Source organism: Bacillus rossius, chromosome 1 (genome assembly GCF_032445375.1).
Source record: "Bacillus rossius redtenbacheri isolate Brsri chromosome 1, Brsri_v3, whole genome shotgun sequence".
Classification (NCBI taxonomy): Eukaryota; Metazoa; Arthropoda; class Insecta; order Phasmatodea; family Bacillidae; genus Bacillus; species Bacillus rossius.
The window spans coordinates 128,752,512-128,777,808 of record NC_086330.1 but is presented as its reverse complement, the minus strand read 5'-3'; the positions used below and the strand labels follow the sequence as shown (position 1 = coordinate 128,777,808).

The window sequence follows — 25,297 nt, the reverse complement described above, 5'->3', positions numbered from 1 at the left end:
TACTCTACATATTGATCCAGAAAATTTTCGCAAACTGCAAAATACCTTGAATCCATTGCAATCTATTTCACGAAAAAGTAAATTTTTTTTTTATGTGCTGTATTCCTAAATTAGTGATTAAATGAGCTCATATTTAAATAGTCAAACACTAGTTATTCATGAGTTTTCATTGTTAGCAGTAGTCAGGTAAATTTTATCTTAGTTCAGTAAAATTATAAACACACTACAGTAAAACCTTTTTGTTGCGACCCCATTTATTGCGACCACCTCTCTATTACAACCCGATTTCGAGGAACCGTGAAAAAATTACTGAAAATCCGAAGAAAATCGGACAGAAAATAAGTTTCTTGTGGTGAGTAGCGTGTTACTGCGTTTCTCTTGCCGAGTGCCGACTTGTTTTAACTGCCGCAGCGATGTTTAATTTGACAGCTCAAGCAATTATCTTTTCCCGTTGGTTGATAAAAAAAGGTCGCTTCACCCAGCATAAAAAAAAAAAGCTTCACCACTTATTTCCAGCGCAGGAAACACACTGGCTGCCGTCTATCTACCCCGCATTTATCTTTCTTCTAACATTCCACGTCTCGCCTCTCGCGCGAGCAATAACTAGGGCCACGATTATATGGTGAATCGAGAAATCGCGAAATTTTCCGCGAATTTATATGGAAAATACGAAAAAAGCTATTATTAAGAAAAACCGCTAAATAACACCGAAATTACACATTACAAGTCTCTTATATTTTAATGTAAAATGCTTGATAGTCAAGACTTGCCCGGGTCCTGGTTGATAAGCTGGAAGAATTTCCTGCCTTGCATTTCTACGTGCTTCCTCTAATCAGCTTTAGGGAGCTGTCTGGTCAGCGTGTGTGTTAGTGAAGCGGGATGATAAGAGCGACGCTCAATGGTAGTTCTAGCGCGGTAAAACCTCTGAACTGGCGCGCAGTCATCTCGTTCCCGTAAGATGTGAAATTTGAGCGGTGACCGTAACATTATATGGCGGAAAAATAAAGATAAAGGTGTAATGAATTTCCCTATGATACTTTCAAGAAATTTGCAACGGGTTTTTTACACCTAAAACTTCGAAAACATGCTTTTTAGCCATTTTATCTCAATAGAACCAGTTGGGCATTAACAAATTCTTAAATGCTTTTCGTAAACAGACTCCAGTCGGATATATAGTATAGTTTGAAAATCGCGTAGGTTTTTCAAGGCTGTGCGCAGCACAAGACTGTAAATGCCATGCGTCACGCGCCGAGAATGTTGTCCGGCAGGAAGGGCGAGTATAGTTAATTTGCGGCAAAAAAGAATACTTTTACGGCCCTGCTAAATTTTTCCTTTAAAGAAATTTTGAAGTTTCAGTGATTTTCCAGCAGAAATAATGTTGTGTAACTAACAAACAAATTGTATCAAAACGATTAACGGTAAATGGCTGTCGCGGGGGCCTTTAAAAATTTTTCATTTTACCAGATATGGACTATACAAACCTTGCTTTCGTTGCACGCAGTTTGGAGAAGGGGAGGAAGGATGTTGACAGTATCACATGCCAAAGGACGTTGAGGGAGGAGGGGGAGAGAGACACGATGGTTTGTATGCCTGCGAGGGATGAACCATGAAGTCTGGACAAGAGAAGGAGAGGTAAGCCGTATGACGTCATGCATCCGCCGCCTGTGCTGCCGCCAGCCTGTCTAGACAAGATTCCCGCGCTCTCACTTACGTTGCACAAGCTACTGCTGCCGTATTTTTAAAGAAAATGTCCCATTATTTTTTTGTTATTCTTACATAAACATTATTGGAAGTATTAAAGCTGACAAAAAAGTGCACTAAGTGCATCTTGTGGGCCCAGCATTGCAAATGAACTGCATGTTCCAGTAGACCAGACAGATTATTGAAACATTTTGTCATATAAGGAGCAGAATCACTCACTATGGCCTAACTGAATCAAATCCAAATCCATACTTTGCTAGGGTATTCAAAATTGCTTTTGAACATGTCGCATAGTTTGCAGCATCAAGTACAGTGGAAGCAACTAGCTTTGTGGTCTGGTTACTACTGGCTGGTTCCAATTTATTAAAGAGAATGTTGAAAACACATCTTCCACTTTTGTCAGTTATTTCATCAGAAAGGACACAAATATCTTTACCTTCAAACTCTTTCTTAATGTCATTTTCAATTTTTTCGCCTAATTTGGGGATACATATATGTTTTACGAAGGGAACTAGCGGAAGGAATATCCTCACCTCACTTAACATTTTTGTTTATCCAGTCAAGGAATTTACTGTCGTCTAACTTTTCAAGTGGTATGTTCGCCGAAATAAATGCTTCTGTGGTTTCCAAAATGAAATTTTCTCTGTCATCTTTCATCTTCTTTCCAACTATAGCTACCTCTTCCAGTGTTGTAAGGCGTTTGTTGCTGGTACCAGGACTACCTAGCCTTACTTTAATGTGATGTTTGCCTTGCACATGTTTGACAACAGTGTCACGTCTTTCATGGTCCACTCTACAATTACACGATTTGCAAAACAAAATTTTGTTTGAGGTATACAACCCTTCAGATTTGAACTCTGCTGCACGCGACTCGAGGGTGGCTTTAATTTTGTGCCGGAAATTAGGTATTTCGGCACGTTTGTTTAATTTTATCATAATTTCAAAATTATTTTTGGAAATAAAATTATTTTCCATAAGTCGACTGTACCGCGACTCGCCCCTGGTCGACCTTAGTGCGTGCAAACTCCGACAGAGGGAAGTCTTTTACGATAGTTCACTTCGGGTCGGACGACGAGAGTTGCCAAAGGTTTCCGACGCCCCTCCCCCCTCTAGGGCGAGGTCCTTGTTTGAATTAGCGACGCGACGCGGATGTGAGGGGACTCTTGCTCTGCACTCTGGAAAGACCGCGTTGGTAGTCCGCTGACCGCGTTTCGAGCTCCGTCCAGTTAAATCAAAGCTGATGCCGAGCAACAGTACTAAGATGTAGTCTGATCAGAAAAGGGATGTTTCCCTATTTACCTTTTGGTTTTTTATTTTAGTCATCTCAGCATAGCCTCTACGTAGTAATCCCAGTTTCTCCGCGAACCAAATTTTTGGTCTGGTGCCGTATTTTTTTTTTCTTTTAACCGTGACGTCGGCCGCGCATCGCCCACCATCTTCCTACCAGGCAACATGGCTGTGCCTAACAACTACTACCCTGTTTTGGTAAGTTCTCTCTTCGGTCCTTTGAACTTTGTCTCTCTTGCGGTCGTTTTCTGACCCGACCTTGTTCTGTCTGGGGTGCAGATCTAATTTTTTTTTGGTTTGGTCTGTCCACAGACAGGGTCCTATTAGCCCCCCCCCCCCCCTCCCCCTAAGGAAAAAGAAACCATCATGGGGAACAAAGCAAGCCCGGCGACCTCCAATTTTGAATTGGTGGTTTCGCCAGTGGAAGCCCTCACTCCCGGCCTTTTCGCCATCAGCTACGAACCGCCAGAAAATCTTCAGTTCGTAAGAGCGAGTGCTAGTGAAAGTTTCTTTTGATAATTTCCAAATGTAATTTCAGATATCAGATTCGAACCAGTTTAACAGTTTTGGTCTCTTCAGCCATCTCAAAATTGTATATGTGAAATGGTTATAATTAACAAATGATAAGATAATATGGTGATTACAGATTATTGTAAAATGTTAAAACTTTACAGTTTCTTTAAGAATGATGAGTTGGAAAAATAATTTTCTATTCGCGGCCCGGGTCGGCAAATGATTAGGTAAATTGAGCTCTCTTTAATAATGGTTAAATGTTTGAAGTGTTTTCTCTTTATAGCTTGTAACAGAAAATCTTGAAAACAAACCTTGATCTTAAAAAAAAGGATGTCTATAAATGTAACTATTTGTTTTTATTACTTAAGGCAATAACGATCCACACTATGCTCCTAGGTCTTGATAGGAAGTTTGCAAATTTTCGTTGGACCCACGCCATGTCCGCCTCTGATGTTTAAATTTTGATCTTAATTTTTCTTTTCTGCCCGCCACTTCCAAGGCCTGTTTTGTCGACATCTTGTCAATATTAATAACAAGGACACGAGGGGCGTTACAATTTTTGGAATCGCGGTAAAGAAAAACACACTCAATACTACCTCATGCTGCAAGAGGGAGTATTGAGTGTGTTTGCATAAGTAATGCACAACGATCCAGGAAACAAAACAATGATACAATCTCCACAGATACAACACAGAACACACTATAAGCACCAAAAATAATTGTTTATGAACGTAAACACGAATTTGACGTATCAATTTTATTTAATGCAGTAAATAGTGGATTGATCACTAAATCTCGATATATCGAAAGTGTTTCAACTGCGCAAATGTATGGTTAATATTCCAATATCCGTTTATTTTGGAATCAAATGTTCCACTGGTATTTAAAAATTTTAATTATTTTTATTTCACTCGGGTCTCTGTTTTTAAAAAATTCAATCTTGTTATTTACGAAACATTTTTCGTAGTTTAGAACACGTTCACACTGGAGCACTGCTAGAGAAACAATTGTTAAACAGTCAGACTATATACCGCTTCGCTGGTCATAATCTATACTGAAGCCATGATGGCCGTCGTATTTACATTTCAATTGCTGAAACAAAATATGTATTATTTTTATGTTATTAGTATGCCCAACGTTGTATTATTTACTTAACATAAATTATTGGCAAGTTTGCATACATCGGTTGTCGACTGACGTAGTTTTTTTTTTTAATTTGTTCCCTCACGAAACTTTCTACCAAGGTAATGTACATAACCAATTTTCGTAGTTTTTCGCGAGAAAGGCCATTTTTCGCATTTTGTTGTTGTTTACCACAATATTCGCATAATTTCGCGAAAATTCGCGTAAAAATCATTACACCATTTTTTCCCGTCTCTATTCATTACTCTTTTCACCTTTCAACTACCTTGCCATTGAGGAATGACTGGGAAAACCTTACAGCTCTTTGGTTGCTTCGGGCTGGGGCTTGCCAATTCCTTGGTTGCCCGCTCGAGTGGCCATGCGCCTCAACCGCGATTTAATTAGATAGAGATCCTTCTCCTGATAGTCTTGAGATAGTATTTTCTGACATGTTACGTCAGAAATAGCGAGTTACAATGCCTTTGTGAAACACTTCCGTGTCGGTCGCTTTCGTACATCTAGTGTCTCAAGACAACGGTTGCAGTACTCCACAACGAATATTTCCGACGTTTGGTGAGATCCAATTTGACTATAAACTTTTCAGGACTAGAGGGATGTCGATCTTCGATCCAGTTCCTGATGACATCGTCATCGCCGTAGTTTGCATTATCAGTAAAGCCCTCCAGTTTCCAGTGTAGCCGAGTACCACCTGGAGGTCCGACAGATACATGGTTGGTACAGAAATAGAATCTTAGAATTCCCTGACTTTTCCCTGTTTTCCAGAAATTTAAGAGAAAAATTCCCTGACATTCTTATGAAGTACATACCATAAATATTAACGTGCATATGATTAAATGTAATATAAAATTTTCAGCATGAGGTAAAATAAGGTTTTTTTATTGTGTTATTTTGACGGCACAATTGCGAATGTGTTTTTTTTTCCTTCGACATGGCTGGTGAGAGCTTTCGGCCCATATTGCTGAGTTGAATACTTTTGTAGCACAAAGTGCAGTATGCAGAATTTATGTTTTTAGCAGAGGGTTTGATATGCTGAAACTGTGTCTCCTTGAGCCAATTCTCCTTAAAAGTAGTTTTCTTCGACATCTCTAAGCTAAAAAAAAAGTACATATTAATATTTTCAGGTTAGGTTAAAAAATTGTTGTTTATGAATTCTTAAAAAAATATTACTACACAAATACAAAAACTATTACAAATTCACACCTAGCAATATAACGGGCCTACTTAGAGAATTACAATAGCAGCATTACAACATGTAATACTCTTACATTCTTACAATGTTAACTAACGTTTCTGGGGAAAAACATGTTCAGTTATGCATATTTTTTTATACACAATGTAAGTGTCACGCAACAGAACTCACGGATTATAACGGTTGGAAAAAAAAGTAATTAAAAAAAAATAGAAAAAATGCAAAAACATAACCGCACACAAAAGCCAAGTGTTTTCGTATCAGCTTGGTAGTTTTCAAAATGAGAATTGGTATTGCTTCTTTATCAAAATGCACTTTATTTTCTTATGATCGCATCAAAAACTAACTTCACCTGAAACAACGCCTTTAAATTCACGTAATAAGCTTTGTACTCATATTATTCCACGTGAAAATAGCTTTCAAAAGATAAACGAGGCCATGCCCGTTCTGTAGTTCACTGCATGGAACGGAACATAACACAAAGTCTCAAGGGCAAATTAAAAAGGATCAAAACATGAACAAATGAAGGCCGGGTTCGCTAGTGAACAAACGAATGCCTGGATTGGCCAGAAGTTATAATGGGTGGTTGTAACAGCCTATTGCAACGGACAATCGTAGACCAATTAAAAAAAAAGTTGCAGTTGCCGTGTGCCTTAAGCAGCAGCCTTTTAGCGGAGTCGTTCGGTAGCGGTACGAGCGCATCAAAACAAAGCTTTGTTTGAATTATAAGCAACTTTAAAATTTCCAGAATTCGTAGAATTTTCCCTGACATTTCCCGGAATTCCCTGACCATTTTAATTTCCCTGACATTTCCCGGTTTTCCCGGTTTTCTAGTCCTGTAGCAACCATGAGATACAAGAAGATTGTTCCAGACTCCACACAGCTAGTTCCAGCATTTTATTGTATGTCCTCTTGCATTATCAGATATCAAAGTTACAAAGATTCAGGTTTCCATCAAAATGGCAATTAAAATCTCATTTAACTAGGGTTGTCTTCTAGTATATTAAGGTCTATTTTAAATACCCAAGTGAAAATTATCTTTGCACTAGCCGCCTTAGAATCATACAGTCATTGCTAATTAATGAATAAATTTTGTTTCTTTTAATTATTTGGATTTTATTAATTAGAAATTGAACCATACAGACTTGACCAATAAATTTATGTAGAGGTACATCACATACTTAATACATACAGTATTGGTTTCAAGAGCAAAAAGCTTACACTCGCTCTCACACAACATTCAGTGGCGTGTTAGCTGGGATAACAGCGTGGTAATTTCACCAGCAGCATCTCGACCTGATGCTAACGAGGAAGGGAGGGGGGGGGGGGAGGGAGAGAGAGAGAGAGATAGAGAGAGAGAGAGACATAGAGAGAGAGAGAGAGAGAGAGATACATAGCAGAACCCGAAATCAGATGATATTTGAAAATAACACCTTAGAAATATAATTATAAATTAAATATAGCTTAGTATCCCCTATATTCTAAGAACACTATTTGAGAAACAACACCACCTAATCCAAGCAGTGTTTATCTGAATTATATACCCCTACTATTTACTATAATCAGTAATTATATTTACTTTAAAAGTTACAAGTAAAATAATAAACACACCTTTTTAGGTTACAGGTTAGATAGATAAAAACTATGAAAAATTCAAAATGTTTTTATTAGGGATGTGCGGGTACCCGAAATTTTCGATTTCTGTTCGATTCCATGAATACCCGAACTCGCCCCGATTAATTTTAATGAATTTGAAATGCTTCGAGTCCAAAAAAAAATATATTAAAAAAAGGCTTATATTTTTAGCTTTTTGTGAAAGGAATAAGTAGCTTTAACATGTAGGTATACGTAATTCTTATTTTTGTAAAATCATTTGTTTCAATGTATGTATATACAGCCTACCATAAATCTTATGTCAAAGTGTTTTATTTTGTATGTAAACTGTAGCAGTGTAGCCTATATAAATGTGTGAATGTTGTATATGAAAGTAACAAATAGCATTTAAAGAAGTTCCTACATTCAAGTTAATTATTATTTCTACAACTGCAAACTGGAAATTGTATGTAATAAAATAATATTGTCAACTCTTTTGTTTGTGAAACTATTTATCCTTCAGTAATATGAGTAGGTATATAAACTTAATGCAAATTATTATGATAATAAAACTTAAAAATGAAAGAAAAGATTCAAAATTGGAATCGAATTTCAAATAGTTGGTAGGGTTTTGACTCGGAATCGAATCAAACTGAAAACAGAGGATTCACACAGCCCTAGTTTTTATACATAAAATCTAATCACGTAGCTCAAAATGCTCCAATTGTACTGGGCACGCAAAAAACGTTATTTGTTAGTCGGAAACCAAAGAAATTTAAAATAATTGCATTTGACGTTGACCAGGGCTACGCCCTCCCTAAGCACGATATGCCTCACGCCACTGCCGACCCCCTCTCCTCCCACCGACACCCTCTATTTCAAACCTCCCGCCAACAAGTGCGTGTGTGCGTGTGTTCGGTCGCCCTGCGCGAACCCTTTCGGCGCCTACCCTAACTGGAGAAGTGGAGACTTTGTCTTTTTAAATAATGTAGTAATACTTAAATAACTGTAATATGAAATCCGTAACCCTAAATTAACTTGTAATTTTTAAAGGGTTTAATTAGCTATGTTTATTTGTCTGTCATATCAATTTACTAACAGTAAACGCAGCACTTCCGGCGGCCATGACAACCAGGGCCCGGGGCAGTCTCTTCCATTCGCCATGCAGGGTAGGATGCAGGGGCGCCTCAAGACCCCACGAGTAGTAACATAGCGTGCCCGCCGCTGAGAGCGGGTCGGCGAGTGCTAGCGGGGGGGAAGTCGAGCCTAGCTCCACATGGGTCACGTCACGGCCCTGGGACAGAGTCGGTAGCCCGGTCCACTTGCCCATCCACGTGGTGGCGCCCAAGGTATACACGCACACCGATCCAAAACCTCCCCATCCACAGCACATTTATCAATTATTTGCAAGTTATCAGAGTTTATTATTTACTTTTTAAGGATTCTTAGGTAACTCCAAGGAATTTTAAGGGCCCTTAATCCATTTAAGACCAATTAAGGACTTTTAAGAATGTTAAAAAGGTGTATGATCCCTGGAATGAAGTCATTTAAACTATAGAGACTTTAACAAAGAAATTAATCTTCAGAAATATATGAATTATGGCCCTTGCTTTGCCCAAAATTAGGAAAAATATTCAAAATTTAAGTTACAGTAAAACCTTTTTGTTGCGAACCCATTTATTGCGACCACCTCTCTATTACAACCCGATTTGAAGGAACCGTGAAAAAATTGCCGAAAATCCAAAGGAAATCTGACAGAAAATAAGTTTCTTGTGGTGAGTAGCGTGTTTGTGCGTTTCTGTTGCCGAGTGCTGTACTGTCGTAGTCAGCGCATATCTAAAAATAGATACCACTTCCTGTCGACCGCTGTCAGCGCTTGACAACCCCCATTCCATTTTAACGAGAGTAAAAATATATTCAAACTGTCAGCAAATTGATAAAAGCTTTCTTTATGTGTCCGCAAAACCGGGCACAACACTGGCCCGCAGTTGTTTTCATTTAAAACGTGGCTAAAGAACTTGTATGGATCAGGCTGAAAACATCCGGCAATAAGTGTAGGTTATAAGGAATCTTGTTATGAATTGAGATGTTATGTTTTCCGAGTAGATATACACAGCGACCGACTGGATGTATGCCCGCCTCGACTTCTTTTAACTGCCGCAGCGATGTTTATTTTGACAGCTCAAGCAATTATCTTTACCCGTGGGTTGACAGAAAAAGGTCGCTTCACCCAGCATAAAAAAAAGGCTACGCCACTTATTCCCCACGCAGGAAACACACTGGCTGCCGTCTGTCTCCCCCGCATTTATCTTTCTTCTAACATTCCACGTCTCGCCTCTCGCGCGAGCAATAACGAAGCGACCACGCATTGGGCCGTTTTATGCTTTGTTTGGTGACAGCAGCTTGATTTTATTTGGTATATTCCTTTTCACAGGACCCTTGCTATTAAAATACATTTATATTTAAGTTTGAAAGCTTGTAAATTCCTTGTCAGAGATGACTGAACTCGAACTTGCTGTGAAAAGTGACATATTTTGACATACTTTTTTTTTTGGGCGTGTTTGGTGGGGGGCAGGGAGGGGTCCGAAAATATTTACAATGATCTTACCTCTCCCTCACCGCTTTAGTACCCCATTCATAATAGCCAAATTTTACGGGAGAAGAGAGGGTGATAAGAGCATTTTCTCACTGAAGGTTTTTCAAAGGGGAGCGAAGTTGGGCTGTTATAAGGGAGGACACTAGATGGTTTGTGTGTCTGGGAGGGATGAGCAGCCTTGAAGAATGTTAATGAGGGGAGGGAGGGGTGAGCTTATGCGTCATGAAGCCGCTGCCGCCAGCCAGCCGGGCGAGCTTCATGTGCGCCCACTAGCGTTGCAGAACCTACCGCTGCCATATTTTTAAAGGAAATGTCCCATTATTTTTTTTTTATTCTTACATGAACATTTTTGGAAGTATTAAAGCCGACACAAAAATACGCTGTGTGTTAAAATTAACAGATTTTAATGATCTTTCATTTATTTTTTTTTTTTATTTTTTTCTGATTCTTACATTATGGTCAAAGTGTCCAATTTTTTGACGGTTCCCGAGAATGTATTCGTAAAATCACTGCTTCGTTAAATCCGGGGTTAGTGTCATTGGGGTTCTAGTGTATTTAACTACGGCAAGCAGAAAACGTACATGTAAACTAACCAGTAAAAATAAACAGTCTTTTGACATATTTTCTTTAGAGGTGGCCTGTAGGGCGACGGACTTGTCATGAAGGTTGAAGTGGGTTTAAAGCAAAGCCACCTAGCATTGTGAGTGACAGCATCCTGCCATTGTACGGCTGGTTTCTTAGCGAGTACGTAGCGGTTTGGGATGGGTAGGTGGGAAGGGGGGGTTTGAAATCAACTGAAAATTTCGGAAAACATCTTTTGTAACCCCCCCTTTATTACGACCCTATTCCTGGGAACCGTGAGGGGTCGTTTCAGAGAGGTTTGACTGTATCTGCTATTTTCATCTGGAATCTTAAACCATTATTTACTTCTTTTTTCCCCCCCATATATTTTTGAGTCACATCTGTTTTATCATAGATACATACAGCAAGCAAGCTACTATTGTATCACATGGTGTTAGATCGATGGTGACTATTGATTTATATTGTAGCCCCGGGCCTATAGTTCAAGCACCGGGGGTCTACAAAAAACCTTCCATACTCCACTGTTACAGGAAAGCCATAAAGTCAACGTCGCCCTTCCCTGTTGCGTGGGTGTAGGATCCAGTTACCATCAACAAGTAATAAGGTAGCATGGAAGACTATGGGGCTCAACATCTAACAAAAAAAAAAAAAAAAAAAACCTTTTTAATAAAAATAACATTTACTTTTAAAAAAAATTATTTGAATACCTAATTTGTGTAAATACCTTGAGCACCTTTTCCGTTACGAGCTCTATCCATGAACAAGCATATTACCATCCTCATACTCCTAGGTAATACTATACATGCAACTAGTAATAATATTATAATACATTTATAAAAAAATAATATATTAAGAAGCTAACAGTCCACTAATGAGTCTATCTGACTATCGTAACATTACCGCAGCGCGCTTCTTGATTATACTTATGGTACCATTAATTATCTTTCATCTGTCTAATGAAAAAGTTATTATTATTATCTTAAAGTTAATGAATAGTAAATGAAAATTAACCAAAGACGATAGTTCCTTCGCCGTGACTGAGTGCACACGAGTATCGAAGTACTAGGTCCGATTTAACTCTCAATATGTCTTGTAGCCGGGGAAACTCTTATGGTGGTGAATAATGCAGTTGTTTGCCTTACTTTTCGATGCGTCGTGCTGTCATGCCGCTACCTCGGCGCTCTCCCGGGCCCGGGAACTCGCCGACGCTGCTCGCGTCGCGTGATGCCTCTCGCCATACCCTCGGACTTCCACTAGCCCCGAAGACGATATGTGCTCGGCCGCAAATCTGCAAGGCCTCGCCCCCATTTCCCGAAGTGCCCACTTCGGCGTCCAGACCAGCACTGTCCTCCGTCGCGCAAGCTGCACACTGCTCGTCGGCTCTTCACTCGGCAATCCTCGACTCCACCGAAAAACCCCGAAAGTGTCAGTCATACTGGTACCAACTTTACAAACTGTCAGTATGTCCATACCGCACCAACACTGGAAAGTTCGGAAGAAAAAAATCAAAAAAAATATTACCTGCTACTAGAAATAAATAAATCTAAATTAATTAATCATAACAAATAAATACCGTTAACAAAACATAGGTAACCGGGTGATGCCGTTACCACCCCAGTGGTAACAACATACCACTGAAACTATGACGTTTACTTCTTTTAATGCCCATCACAAAGAAGTGTCTGTGTTTTGTGGTGTTGTAGTCATGGTTGTTTTTTTTTTTCCCACTTCTGGTGGATGTGACAAAAAGAATATAAATAATGGTTTGTTTTAAAGTTTGAAATGACAAATATGCAGTGTTTTGAATCATTTACACAATTTTTTCCGTTACCGTTTAGCAAGACAGTATCAAAAAAAAAACCTTTGAATTCTTGTTGCATGTTTAAAACGTCCATTATTGTTCATGTTTTTGATTATGAAGTCCCATTAGAACATTAAAAAATGGTGTCTTTTTATTTCATAAATGACTTGACTTCAATAGTGAACGTAGGTATAGAATAAACTTATGTGGTATGCTAGGTATAGAATAAACTTATGTGGTATGCTAGGTCAAATATCCATAAGCAAACGAATATTCGTTATTTCGAAGTGTGAGTATTCGAGGTTGGGTCAAATACAAATAGTTTATTATTCATATTGAAATATTCACACAGGCCTAGTCAGTGGTTATGCTAGAATTCGCAGTGCAGCGCTGCTGATGCGTGCAGGTGTGTTGTGCGGTTGCACAGGAGGGGCAGTGCTGGAGGATGGAGACGGCATAGAACTGGTCCAGAGGTACGACCCCAGAACCAGCACCTGGACAGAGCTAGCACCGATGCTGATACCTCGCAGTGGCTCCGCAGCTTGTGTTCTGAACGGATACATATACGTTATTGGTGAGGTGTTGACATTCTTTTAATGCTTTCAGATCTTCTATTGTTTCTGAGGTTTCGCGCTCATTCATGGTGAAGTGATGGTTGCACTGGGCCCTGACAATGGCTTAATTTGTGAACATTTAAAAAATATATATTACCCTGTTTTATCGCATAATCTTTGCATGTGCATAATCGTCACATGCGTATAATCGTCGCATGCGTATAATCGTCGCACCCATATTTTAGGGCATCAAAATTTGGATAAAAAAAACTCTCCTGTAAACTTCGCATGATGTTTTTGGTCCCGCTATTAATTCCGAGTGTTTTGTGTAGGTATCTTTTCCTTATAAAACGATGTATTTTAAAGTAGTAATCTAATATTTATTCAGAAATTACTACTTACTTTTTTAATTAACGGAAATACAAAGTTGTCTAATGTGTAAATTTTCTTTTAAAGACGGTTTTAAACGTTATAACTTTTATCTGTTTGTCTGCATCACTGCGGTATATCGCTTATAAAAATGTACCTAATGCTAGTTGGCATCATTCATGTTTGGTTATGTTGCTTCTCGTATAGAGCGTGCACACGTAGTCGAAAATCGATATCTCGCAGATTCATGCAACGCGCACTCTCGGTCGAGTGCTGAGTTAACTACATTTAATAGCCCGCACTCTTTCGTGGTAAGTGTGTACTATGACGATAGTTACGCGTTAGTTCACGTCTCAGATTCAAGTGGCTCGTGTTCGGGTTACAGGTTTGGTTTTCTATTTATAGTTGAAGAAAGGTTTTTGTTGCATTACTTATGAATGTAAATTATTTGGCGTGCTCTTGTATACTCCACTTTTTTTTAAAATAAACGTACTTTCCATGAATGGGTTTTGTTTTTATGAATAACTTTACCTTGCAAAAAAAAAATTCGCATAAACAGCACACCCACTTTTCAAACTTGATTTTAGTATAAAATGTGCGACGATTATGCGATAAAACACGGTACCAGTTTTTGACTTCACATGATGCACAAGAATTAAATTGAGGTATGAGGCTGGTGGTTTAGAATTCAGATAAGTTGTGTTAAATGGGTAAAAATACTGATGACATTGAGAAAGCATTTTTGTTGATTTCTAAAACAAAGGAAGAAATAAAATAAATTTGAGTCAAGGAAGTTGTTTTATTAATAGGAATTTTTAGTCTGTAAGAATTAACTTTTTTAGTTTAATAAAAAAGGATTTACATTATCTAAAGTAATATGTTTTCAGGAATCCTGTTTGATCTAAACAGTAATGTATCATTACAATTGAAACTTTTTAAAATGCAAAACGTTAAAAATAGTATAAATGGTTATTGTTATAGAATAACAGTAATAATATCATCACAAGCAGTTCAGCTTCAAACACACCCTCCAAAAGTCCAGCCAGGCATGCTCCTCTGCTACTGCTGACTTTCGTAGAGATAATTCAATACGACCACAAACAGGGGCTAGAACATTTGCCATGTATTTGGTTTGCACAGTATTACTATGTTAAAATATTTTTTTTTCACTAGTTATATATTTCAACCATATGTTACATGTTTAATCTTTGTTAAACATTAGTGATGGGCCAAATCCCAATTTTCTTGAATCCGAATCCCAAATTTAAATCTCAAAGAGTACTTCAAATACATCCCTTGAATCCGAATCTAGGTCTCAAGGGTTCAAAATAAAATAATGTACAATAAATAAAAAATACCAACTAATCTGTGAAACATTTAACATGGGTTATTTATGAACCAAGTTTCCCAAATCAATACATATTGTAATTTTATTTATATAATTACATGTTAAAAGTTCAATATCTTGGAAAATAACAGGATAGGTATGAAGAAAAAATAAAACCCACTATTCTGCAAATGTTATCGTCATCAGTGTTGAATTATGTAATTTACTTAATTTCTTATGATATTTTTCTTCGAATCTTTTACTTTGAATATTGAATGTTTCGAATACTAAGGATTTGATGGTATTTTGAGATTTGAGGATTTAATTGGCCCATCCCTAGTAAGTATGTTTACTTATTTCAAATTGAGGCTATTCTAGAATGTACCCTTTTTATTAATTTTTGTACTCTGAAAATGGGGTTTATTGATGGCATCCTGAATTTTCTGAAGTTAATTCAGTCTAAAGTTACTGTGCACCTTTGTTTCTAGATGTTATAGATGTTTTATTTTTTGAGAACTTAAGGACTACAAGAGAGAGTCTTAGCATCAATGGCATCCCAGAATTTTGTAAATAAGTTAATTGAAACACAAGCAATAATAATCTTTATTTTTTATCGGTGATAATCTAGGTTTTAATAAATCATGAAAAGAATTGAAATGAATTGAACATATACCTTACACTACACAGTGTGATTTTAGGAGACTGCACTAATATTTAAATGGGTGTATAACTTAAAATTGTATCTACATATACATTATTTATTTCTGAGTTTTTTCGAACACATTTTTTCCTGCTACAGGTGGCTGGCATGCCTCGACAGAGAACACCAACAAGGTAGAGCGGTACAACATGCAGACAAACACTTGGGAGTTCAAAGCTCCTATGAGGGAGCGAAGGTACAGGCCAGGTAAGTTAAACACAGAAATGTTCAGCAGTGACATGGTTAGTTATGTTATAATGTGGCTAACACATACTGTATTTGTTTTGTATCTTTCACGTAACAAACAAGAGAAGTTTACTCTCTCACAGTTAACAGGAAAAAACCTAGAATTGTCAGGGAAATATCAATTCTGGAAAAGACAGGGAATAGACAGGGAAATATATATTCAGTCAGGGAATTCAAATGAAACAGTAAGATTAAGGCTCAAACCTAGACACCAGATATTAATTGATTAATGTGGTATGTTTTGAAAATGTTTATTGAATTTATGGTTTTATTTTTAGTCCAATTTCATTTTTAAAACAGAAGACGGTGTTATTATTTTTGTTTTTATAAAAGCTGTTTGTAATACTTACTCCACCAAAATAGTATAAATTTAATACGCTGCATTTTTACGATAAAATAATTTGTAATAAATTGGTCTAAAACAGATACATTCAGAACAACTAAAATAAATTAAAAAGCTTTTGTGGTTTAAAAGTGATTAAATCAGAAATGCTCAATAGAATAAATAAAATAATTATTCTGATCCATGCACTTTAGTACAATTTTTTTTGTCCAGAAATGACATTCCTTGAATTTCAAACATTAAAAGGTTACTTTTCTTAAAATTTGAATTACCTAGTTTGCTTAATGCTACTCAATTCTGTGATATAACTTTTATTTCTGTGCTATAGTGTCTACTAACTAGCATTGCTGTGTTTTCACATTCTTTTCTGTGTTATTTCGGTTTTGTTGCAATTCACCATATAATCTTGTCCTTACTCATACTGTATCACAAATCCATTAATTTTGTCATGCATTTGGTATTTGTGTTCACTTTTTGTTTGTGGTGTATAATGCTGGTGTGCCAAATACTTTTGAGCAATATTTCAATTTTTGCCATATGATGCTTAATTCTTCTATCAGTAATGATGCCTTGGAGTGTGATGTTAGAAACATCACTGCATACATGCAAAAAAAAATTTTGTTACTGTGTTAACAGTTTGTCATGACATTGAAGAAACTATAAGTTGCCTATGTTGTGACAACAATAATTTTGAAAGTATTTGAGATTTTTTTTCCAATGAAAATATCACACACATGTTTTGGTCTGTGTAAAATATAAAAGAATAAGATAAGCTATCGAATTTTGTTGTGGGTTTTTCTGGACTTCTTGTTTCTGTGTCTATAATATTTTGATGTTCTATAATTTAAAATTTCATAACTAAAAATAATTAAAAATATCTGGTAGCAATAGGAAAACTGAAGCCACAGCTAGATGTTGAGTAATTTTTCATTTATGGTTAGATTTCTTAATTCTCAATGCCATTCTGTGACCTCATGTAGGATTTTATAACCTGCCATTTGGGTTTTCCAGTTTTTTTTGTCTATACAGTCAAACCTCTCTGAAACGACCCCTCACGGTTCCCAGAAATAGGGTCTTAATAGAGGGGGGGTCGTAATAGATGTTTTCCGAAATTTTCAGTTGTTTTCAAGCCCCCCTTCCCAACCACCCATCCCAAACCGCTACGTACTCGCTAAGAAACCAGCCGTACAATGGCAGGATGCTGTCACTCACAAAGCTAGATGGCTTTGCTTTAAACCCACTTCAACCTTCATGACAAGTCCGTCGCCCTACAGGCCAACTCTAAAGAAAATATGTCAAAAGACTGTTTATTTTTACTGGTTAGTTTACATGTACGTTTTCTGCTTGCCGTAGTTAAATACACTAGAACCCCAATGACACTAACCCCGGATTTAACGTAGCAGTGATTTTACGAATACATTCTCGGGAACCATCAAAAAATTGGACACTTTGACCATAATGTAAGAATCAGAAAAAAATAAAAAAAATAAATAAATGAAAGATCATTAAAATCTGTTAATTTTAACACACAGCGTATTTTTGTGTCGGCTTTAATACTTCCAATAATGTTCATGTAAGAATAAAAAAAAAATAATGGGACATTTCCTTTAAAAATATGGCAGCGGTAGGTTCTGCAACGCTAGTGGGCGCACATGAAGCTCGCCCGGCTGGCTGGCGGCAGCGGCTTCATGACGCATAAGCTCACCCCTCCCTCCCCTCATTAACATTCTTCAAGGCTGCTCATCCCTCCCAGACACACAAACCATCTAGTGTCCTCCCTTATAACAGCCCAACTTCGCTCCCCTTTGAAAAACCTTCAGTGAGAAAATGCTCTTTTCACCCTCTCTTCTCCCGTAAAATTTGGCTATTATGAATGGGGTACTAAAGCGGTGAGGGAGAGGTAAGATCATTGTAAATATTTTCGGACCCCTCCCTGCCCCCCACCAAACACGCCCAAAAAAAAAAGTATGTCAAAATATGTCACTTTTCACAGCAAGTTCGAGTTCAGTCATCTCTGACAAGGAATTTACAAGCTTTCAAACTTAAATATAAATGTATTTTAATAGCAAGGGTCCTGTGAAAAGGAATATACCAAATAAAATCAAGCTGCTGTCACCAAACAAAGCATAAAACGGCCCAATGCGTGGTCGCTTCGTTATTGCTCGCGCGAGAGGCGAGACGTGGAATGTTAGAAGAAAGATAAATGCGGGGGAGACAGACGGCAGCCAGTGTGTTTCCTGCGTGGGGAATAAGTGGCGTAGCCTTTTTTTTATGCTGGGTGAAGCGACCTTTTTCTGTCAACCCACGGGTAAAGATAATTGCTTGAGCTGTCAAAATAAACATCGCTGCGGCAGTTAAAAGAAGTCGAGGCGGGCATACATCCAGTCGGTCGCTGTGTATATCTACTCGGAAAACATAACATCTCAATTCATAACAAGATTCCTTATAACCTACACTTATTGCCGGATGTTTTCAGCCTGATCCATACAAGTTCTTTAGCCACGTTTTAAATGAAAACAACTGCGGGCCAGTGTTGTGCCCGGTTTTGCGGACACATAAAGAAAGCTTTTATCAATTTGCTGACAGTTTGAATATATTTTTACTCTCGTTAAAATGGATTGGGGGTTGTCAAGCGCTGACAGCGGTCGACAGGAAGTGGTATCTATTTTTAGATATGCGCTGACTACAACAGTACAACACTCGGCAACAGAAACGCACAAACACGCTACTCACCACAAGAAACTTATTTTCTGTCAGATTTCCTTTGGATTTTCGGCAATTTTTTCACGGTTCCTTGAAATCGGGTTGTAATAGAGAGGTGGTCGCAATAAATGGGTTCGCAACAAAAAGGTTTTACTGTAACTTAAATTCTGAATATTTTTCCTAATTTTGGGCAAAGCAAGGGCCATAATTCATATATTTCTGAAGATTAATTTCTTTGTTAAAGTCTCTATAGTTTAAATGACTTCATTCCAGGGTTCATACACCTTTTTAACATTCTTAAAAAGTCCTTAATTGGTCTTAAATGGATTAAGGGCCCTTAAAATTCCTTGGAGTTACCTAAGAATCCTTAAAAAGTAAATAATAAACTCTGATAACTTGCAAATAATTGATAAATGTGCTGTGGATGGGGAGGTTTTGGATCGGTGTGCCTGTATACCTTGGGCGCCACCACGTGGATGGGCAAGTGGACCGGGCTACCGACTCTGTCCCAGGGCCGTGACGTGACCCATGTGGAGCTAGGCTCGACTTCCCCCCCGCTAGCACTCGCCGACCCGCTCTCAGCGGCGGGCACGCTATGTTACTACTCGTGGGGTCTTGAGGCGCCCCTGCATCCTACCCTGCATGGCGAATGGAAGAGACTGCCCCGGGCCCTGGTTGTCATGGCCGCCGGAAGTGCTGCGTTTACTGTTAGTAAATTGATATGACAGACAAATAAACATAGCTAATTAAACCCTTTAAAAATTACAAGTTAATTTAGGGTTACGGATTTCATATTACAGTTATTTAAGTATTACTACATTATTTAAAAAGACAAAGTCTCCACTTCTCCAGTTAGGGTAGGCGCCGAAAGGGTTCGCGCAGGGCGACCGAACACACGCACACACGCACTTGTTGGCGGGAGGTTTGAAATAGAGGGTGTCGGTGGGAGGAGAGGGGGTCGGCAGTGGCGTGAGGCATATCGTGCTTAGGGAGGGCGTAGCCCTGGTCAACGTCAAATGCAATTATTTTAAATTTCTTTGGTTTCCGACTAACAAATAACGTTTTTTGCGTGCCCAGTACAATTGGAGCATTTTGAGCTACGTGATTAGATTTTATGTATAAAAACTAGGGCTGTGTGAATCCTCTGTTTTCAGTTCGATTCGATTCCGAGTCGAATCCCTACCAACTATTTGAAATTCGATTCCAATTTTGAATCTTTTCTTTCATTTTTAAGTTTTATTATCATAATAATTTGCATTAAGTTTATATACCTACTCATATTACTGAAGGATAAATAGTTTCACAAACAAAAGAGTTGACAATATTATTTTATTACATACAATTTCCAGTTTGCAGTTGTAGAAATAATAATTAACTTGAATGTAGGAACTTCTTTAAATGCTATTTGTTACTTTCATATACAACATTCACAGATTTATATAGGCTACACTGCTATAGTTTACATACAAAATAAAACACTTTGACATAAGATTTATGGTAGGCTGTATATACATACATTGAAACAAATGATTTTACAAAAATAAGAATTACGTATACCTACATGTTAAAGCTACTTATTCCTTTCACAAAAAGCTAAAAATATAGGCCTTTTTTTAATATATTTTTTTTTTGGACTCGAAGCATTTCGAATTCATTAAAATTAATCGGGGCGAGTTCGGGTATTCATGGAATCGAACCGAAATCGAAAATTTCGGGTATCCGCACACCCCTAATAAAAACATTTTGAATTTTTCATAGTTTTTATCTATCTAACCTGTAACCTAAAAAGGTGTGTTTATTATTTTACTTGTAACTTTTAAAGTAAATATAATTACTGATTATAGTAAATAGTAGGGGTATATAATTCAGATAAACACTGCTTGGATTAGGTGGTGTTGTTTCTCAAATAGTGTTCTTAGAATATAGGGGATACTAAGCTATATTTAATTTATAATTATATTTCTAAGGTGTTATTTTCAAATATCATCTGATTTCGGGTTCTGCTATGTATCTCTCTCTCTCTCTCTATGTCTCTCTCTCTCTATCTCTCTCTCTCTCTCCCTCCCCCCCCCCCCCCCTCCCTTCCTCGTTAGCATCAGGTCGAGATGCTGCTGGTGAAATTACCACGCTGTTATCCCAGCTAACACGCCACTGAATGTTGTGTGAGAGCGAGTGTAAGCTTTTTGCTCTTGAAACCAATACTGTATGTATTAAGTATGTGATGTACCTCTACATAAATTTATTGGTCAAGTCTGTATGGTTCAATTTCTAATTAATAAAATCCAAATAATTAAAAGAAACAAAATTTATTCATTAATTAGCAATGACTGTATGATTCTAAGGCGGCTAGTGCAAAGATAATTTTCACTTGGGTATTTAAAATAGACCTTAATATACTAGAAGACAACCCTAGTTAAATGAGATTTTAATTGCCATTTTGATGGAAACCTGAATCTTTGTAACTTTGATATCTGATAATGCAAGAGGACATACAATAAAATGCTGGAACTAGCTGTGTGGAGTCTGGAACAATCTTCTTGTATCTCATGGTTGCTACAGGACTAGAAAACCGGGAAAACCGGGAAATGTCAGGGAAATTAAAATGGTCAGGGAATTCCGGGAAATGTCAGGGAAAATTCTACGAATTCTGGAAATTTTAAAGTTGCTTATAATTCAAACAAAGCTTTGTTTTGATGCGCTCGTACCGCTACCGAACGACTCCGCTAAAAGGCTGCTGCTTAAGGCACACGGCAACTGCAACTTTTTTTTTAATTGGTCTACGATTGTCCGTTGCAATAGGCTGTTACAACCACCCATTATAACTTCTGGCCAATCCAGGCATTCGTTTGTTCACTAGCGAACCCGGCCTTCATTTGTTCATGTTTTGATCCTTTTTAATTTGCCCTTGAGACTTTGTGTTATGTTCCGTTCCATGCAGTGAACTACAGAACGGGCATGGCCTCGTTTATCTTTTGAAAGCTATTTTCACGTGGAATAATATGAGTACAAAGCTTATTACGTGAATTTAAAGGCGTTGTTTCAGGTGAAGTTAGTTTTTGATGCGATCATAAGAAAATAAAGTGCATTTTGATAAAGAAGCAATACCAATTCTCATTTTGAAAACTACCAAGCTGATACGAAAACACTTGGCTTTTGTGTGCGGTTATGTTTTTGCATTTTTTCTATTTTTTTTTAATTACTTTTTTTTCCAACCGTTATAATCCGTGAGTTCTGTTGCATGACACTTACATTGTGTATAAAAAAATATGCATAACTGAACATGTTTTTCCCCAGAAACGTTAGTTAACATTGTAAGAATGTAAGAGTATTACATGTTGTAATGCTGCTATTGTAATTCTCTAAGTAGGCCCGTTATATTGCTAGGTGTGAATTTGTAATAGTTTTTGTATTTGTGTAGTAATATTTTTTTAAGAATTCATAAACAACAATTTTTTAACCTAACCTGAAAATATTAATATGTACTTTTTTTTAGCTTAGAGATGTCGAAGAAAACTACTTTTAAGGAGAATTGGCTCAAGGAGACACAGTTTCAGCATATCAAACCCTCTGCTAAAAACATAAATTCTGCGTACTGCACTTTGTGCTACAAAAGTATTCAACTCAGCAATATGGGCCGAAGAGCTCTCACCAGCTGTTGCAAGCTTACTGTAATGCAGGGCTGTGAAATGATAACAACATTGTTCACTGCAATATTTACTGGGCATCTTTGTGTGCAGTCACACGCAGAGCCTACAGACACACTGTCCCCTCGCGAGCTCTCCCGCTCCCGCTTCACGGCACCCCTCTGTCCGCTACCCTTCAAAACCGGTTTCAATCCTCCCCTGCCTGACCCTCTTCTGCCAGTACAGTCTGTCCATCACCATTATTGTTACACAACATCAAACATTCTCCACCCCCTTGAAACCATTGGTTTCAAATTTAAAATGCTAAGTACACACACAATTTGTTGAGAACAAACTCACAAAAACTAGTCTGTAGGTAAAATCACAAGTTTATGAACAGGTCGCTTCAAGATGCCACTGGAAGTTTTTACATTCACCACCCTGACTACACCATCAGTTCCAGGAAATGTCTCCTGGACAACTGCTAGTCGCCATCCAAGAGGAGGCATGTTGTCTTCCTTGACAAGGACCACCATTCCTGACTGAATGTTGGCATTCTCAGACTGCCATTTACTTCTTTGTTGTAGTGAGTTCAGATAGTCTTTAGACCAATGGGTCCACAACTGTTGGGATAACCTTTGAACATATTGCCACCTGGATAGCTGCTTCATTGGTAAGTCAGACACATCAGGCTCAGGAAAGGACATGAGTGGACAACCAATTAGGAAATGTCCAGGACTAAGGTAACTAGGGTCATTAGGGTCGTCGCACAACACTGTCAGTGGCCTGGAATTGAGACATGCCTCTATTTGAGCGAGCAATGTAGTCAGCTCTTCAAAGGTAAGAAGGGATTTTCCTGCCACCCTTCTCAAATGATGCTTCAATGATCGCACTCCAGCCTCCCATAGCCCCTCACCAAAATGAGGGGAACTTGGGGGAATAAAGTGCCATGTGATACCCTCTGATGATGCAAACCCATGTAGCATTTGGCTGGATTCATCATTAAAGAAAAGTTTCCGAAGTTGTTGTAGTTCCTTGTTAGCACCAACAAAGTTGGTAGCATTGTCACTATAAAGATTTAACACCTTGCCTCGGCGAGCTATAAACCGCCGGAGTACCGCAATAAAAGCCTCTGACGTAAGAGAACTGACCAGTTCTAAATGGATCGCTTTTGTTGCCAAGCAGACAAAAACAGCTATGTAGCACTTGACCACAGATTTGCTCCTGACACTACCAGATTTTACTGCCAGGGGTCCTGCATAGTCAATACCAGTGTTCAGAAATGCACGAGCAGGCCGAACCCTTGCTGCTGGTAATTGGCCCATCAGTTGTTGGGTAACAACTCCCTTCAGTTTTGAACATGTCACACACTTGTGGATGACAGAGCGCACATTTTGACGAATTTTTGGTATCCAGAACACCTGGCGCAATGATGCTATCAAAAGTTGAGGCCCCGCATGTAGCAGACGTTTGTGTTCAGCTGTAATTATGAGTCTTGTAATGTGGTGTTTGGGTGGCAGGATAAGTTGGTGCTTGTTACCGAAAGGCAGCTCCGAATGATGTAAACGTCCACCCACACGTAAGCACCCCTTTGTGTCAATGAAGATATTCAAGTCCTTTAACTCACTTTTAGAGTTGACTACATTAATTTCCTTTAAGTCATTTATTTCCTTTAGAAACTCCTCATGTTGTGCAATCTTGATGCAGGTTTGCAAAGATTTCTGTAACTCTTCAGCTGTCAAGAAGCCTGTCTTTTTGTTCACTGTATGTCTTGCATTGTATGCAAATCTTTGGACGTATGCAATTACTCTTTTCAGTCTAGCTAGTGAGGAAAAGTCTCTCAGAGTGTTTTGAAAACAGTTCATGGTTGGTTTTGTTGCCATTGCAGAGATCACTGGCATTCGTTGTTCTGGAGTATTTTTGTCTTGATCCTTGCTGGCTGTACAGGGCCAAGCATCTGGTTGCTGCAGAAGCCATGATGGACCATACCACCACAGATGTAAGTGATGCAATGTCACTGGATCAACTCCTCTAGAGATTAAGTCAGCAGGGTTGTCTTGCGATCTTACATGTCTCCATTGACATCCATTGGTTAAATCCTGAATATGTTCTACTCTGTTTGCAACAAATGATTTCCATCTTGCAGCTGGTGAGTCTAACCAGGACAGGACAATTGTGGAATCCGACCAAAGTGTGATACTGGAAACACTGAGTTCTATAACTGGCAATGTCCTGCTTAATAGGTCTGCAAGTAGTACTGCACCACATAATTCCAATCGAGGAAGAGTTGTGTGTTTAACTGGAGCAACCCGAGATTTGGAAACCAGTAACTTCACTGCCACGTTACCACAACTGGAAACAGATCTTAGGTACAGACAGGCCCCATATGCTTGTTCGCTGGCATCTGAGAACCCATGAACTTGCACATCACAGTTTAGACCACTGACAAGTACGTGTCTATCGATTTCGATGTCTCTGACAGCTGCTAGTCTCACATAGAGCTTTTGCCACTGCAATGTAAATTCTGGTGGAATGATTTCATCCCAACCTAACTGGAGGGACCAAAGTTTTTGTAGAAATATCTTGAAACAAATGACCACTGGACTAATCAGTCCCAAAGGATCAAATATGGATGAAACTGCTGAAGATATCATGCGCTTTGTTGTACCACTTAACTGATCATGTGTCCTCATAGCTGGTCCTATAGTATTCGTTGCTACATGATATGTGTCAGTCACTGGCTGCCACAATAGACCAAGAGTTCTTACTTCATCTGAAGTTTCAAATGAGTGCAGTGCTTGATTTTCTCTATACTCTGGTGAAATTGCTTCTAGAACAGCTGGGTGATTATAACAAAATTTTCTTAAGGGAAAGCCACCAGAGTTAAGAAGTTTGATCAGTTGATCTTGTATGCTAAGTGCCTCTTCTACTGTGTTAGCCCCACAGAGTACATCATCTACATAAAAATCCCTCTTCAATATTTTTGCTGCTTTAGGGTACTGGTGACATTCATCTGCAGCAAGCTGC

The 25,297-nt window shown here is 38.3% G+C and overlaps 1 protein-coding gene across 4 annotated transcripts in view; it reads left to right on the top strand.

The window, feature by feature from the left end:
- Window positions 1-25,297, top strand: part of LOC134545858 (kelch-like protein 5) — a 185,046-nt gene that overhangs the window by 48,688 nt on the left and 111,061 nt on the right. For 3 of the 4 annotated variants that reach the window (XM_063388641.1, XM_063388642.1, XM_063388639.1), the window contains exons 9-10: window positions 12,812-12,979; window positions 15,455-15,562. In XM_063388641.1, coding sequence (XP_063244711.1) covers window positions 12,812-12,979; window positions 15,455-15,562 — 276 coding nt within the window. The remainder of the gene's footprint in view (window positions 1-12,811; window positions 12,980-15,454; window positions 15,563-25,297) is intronic. The other variant, XM_063388640.1, reaches the window with a different exon arrangement.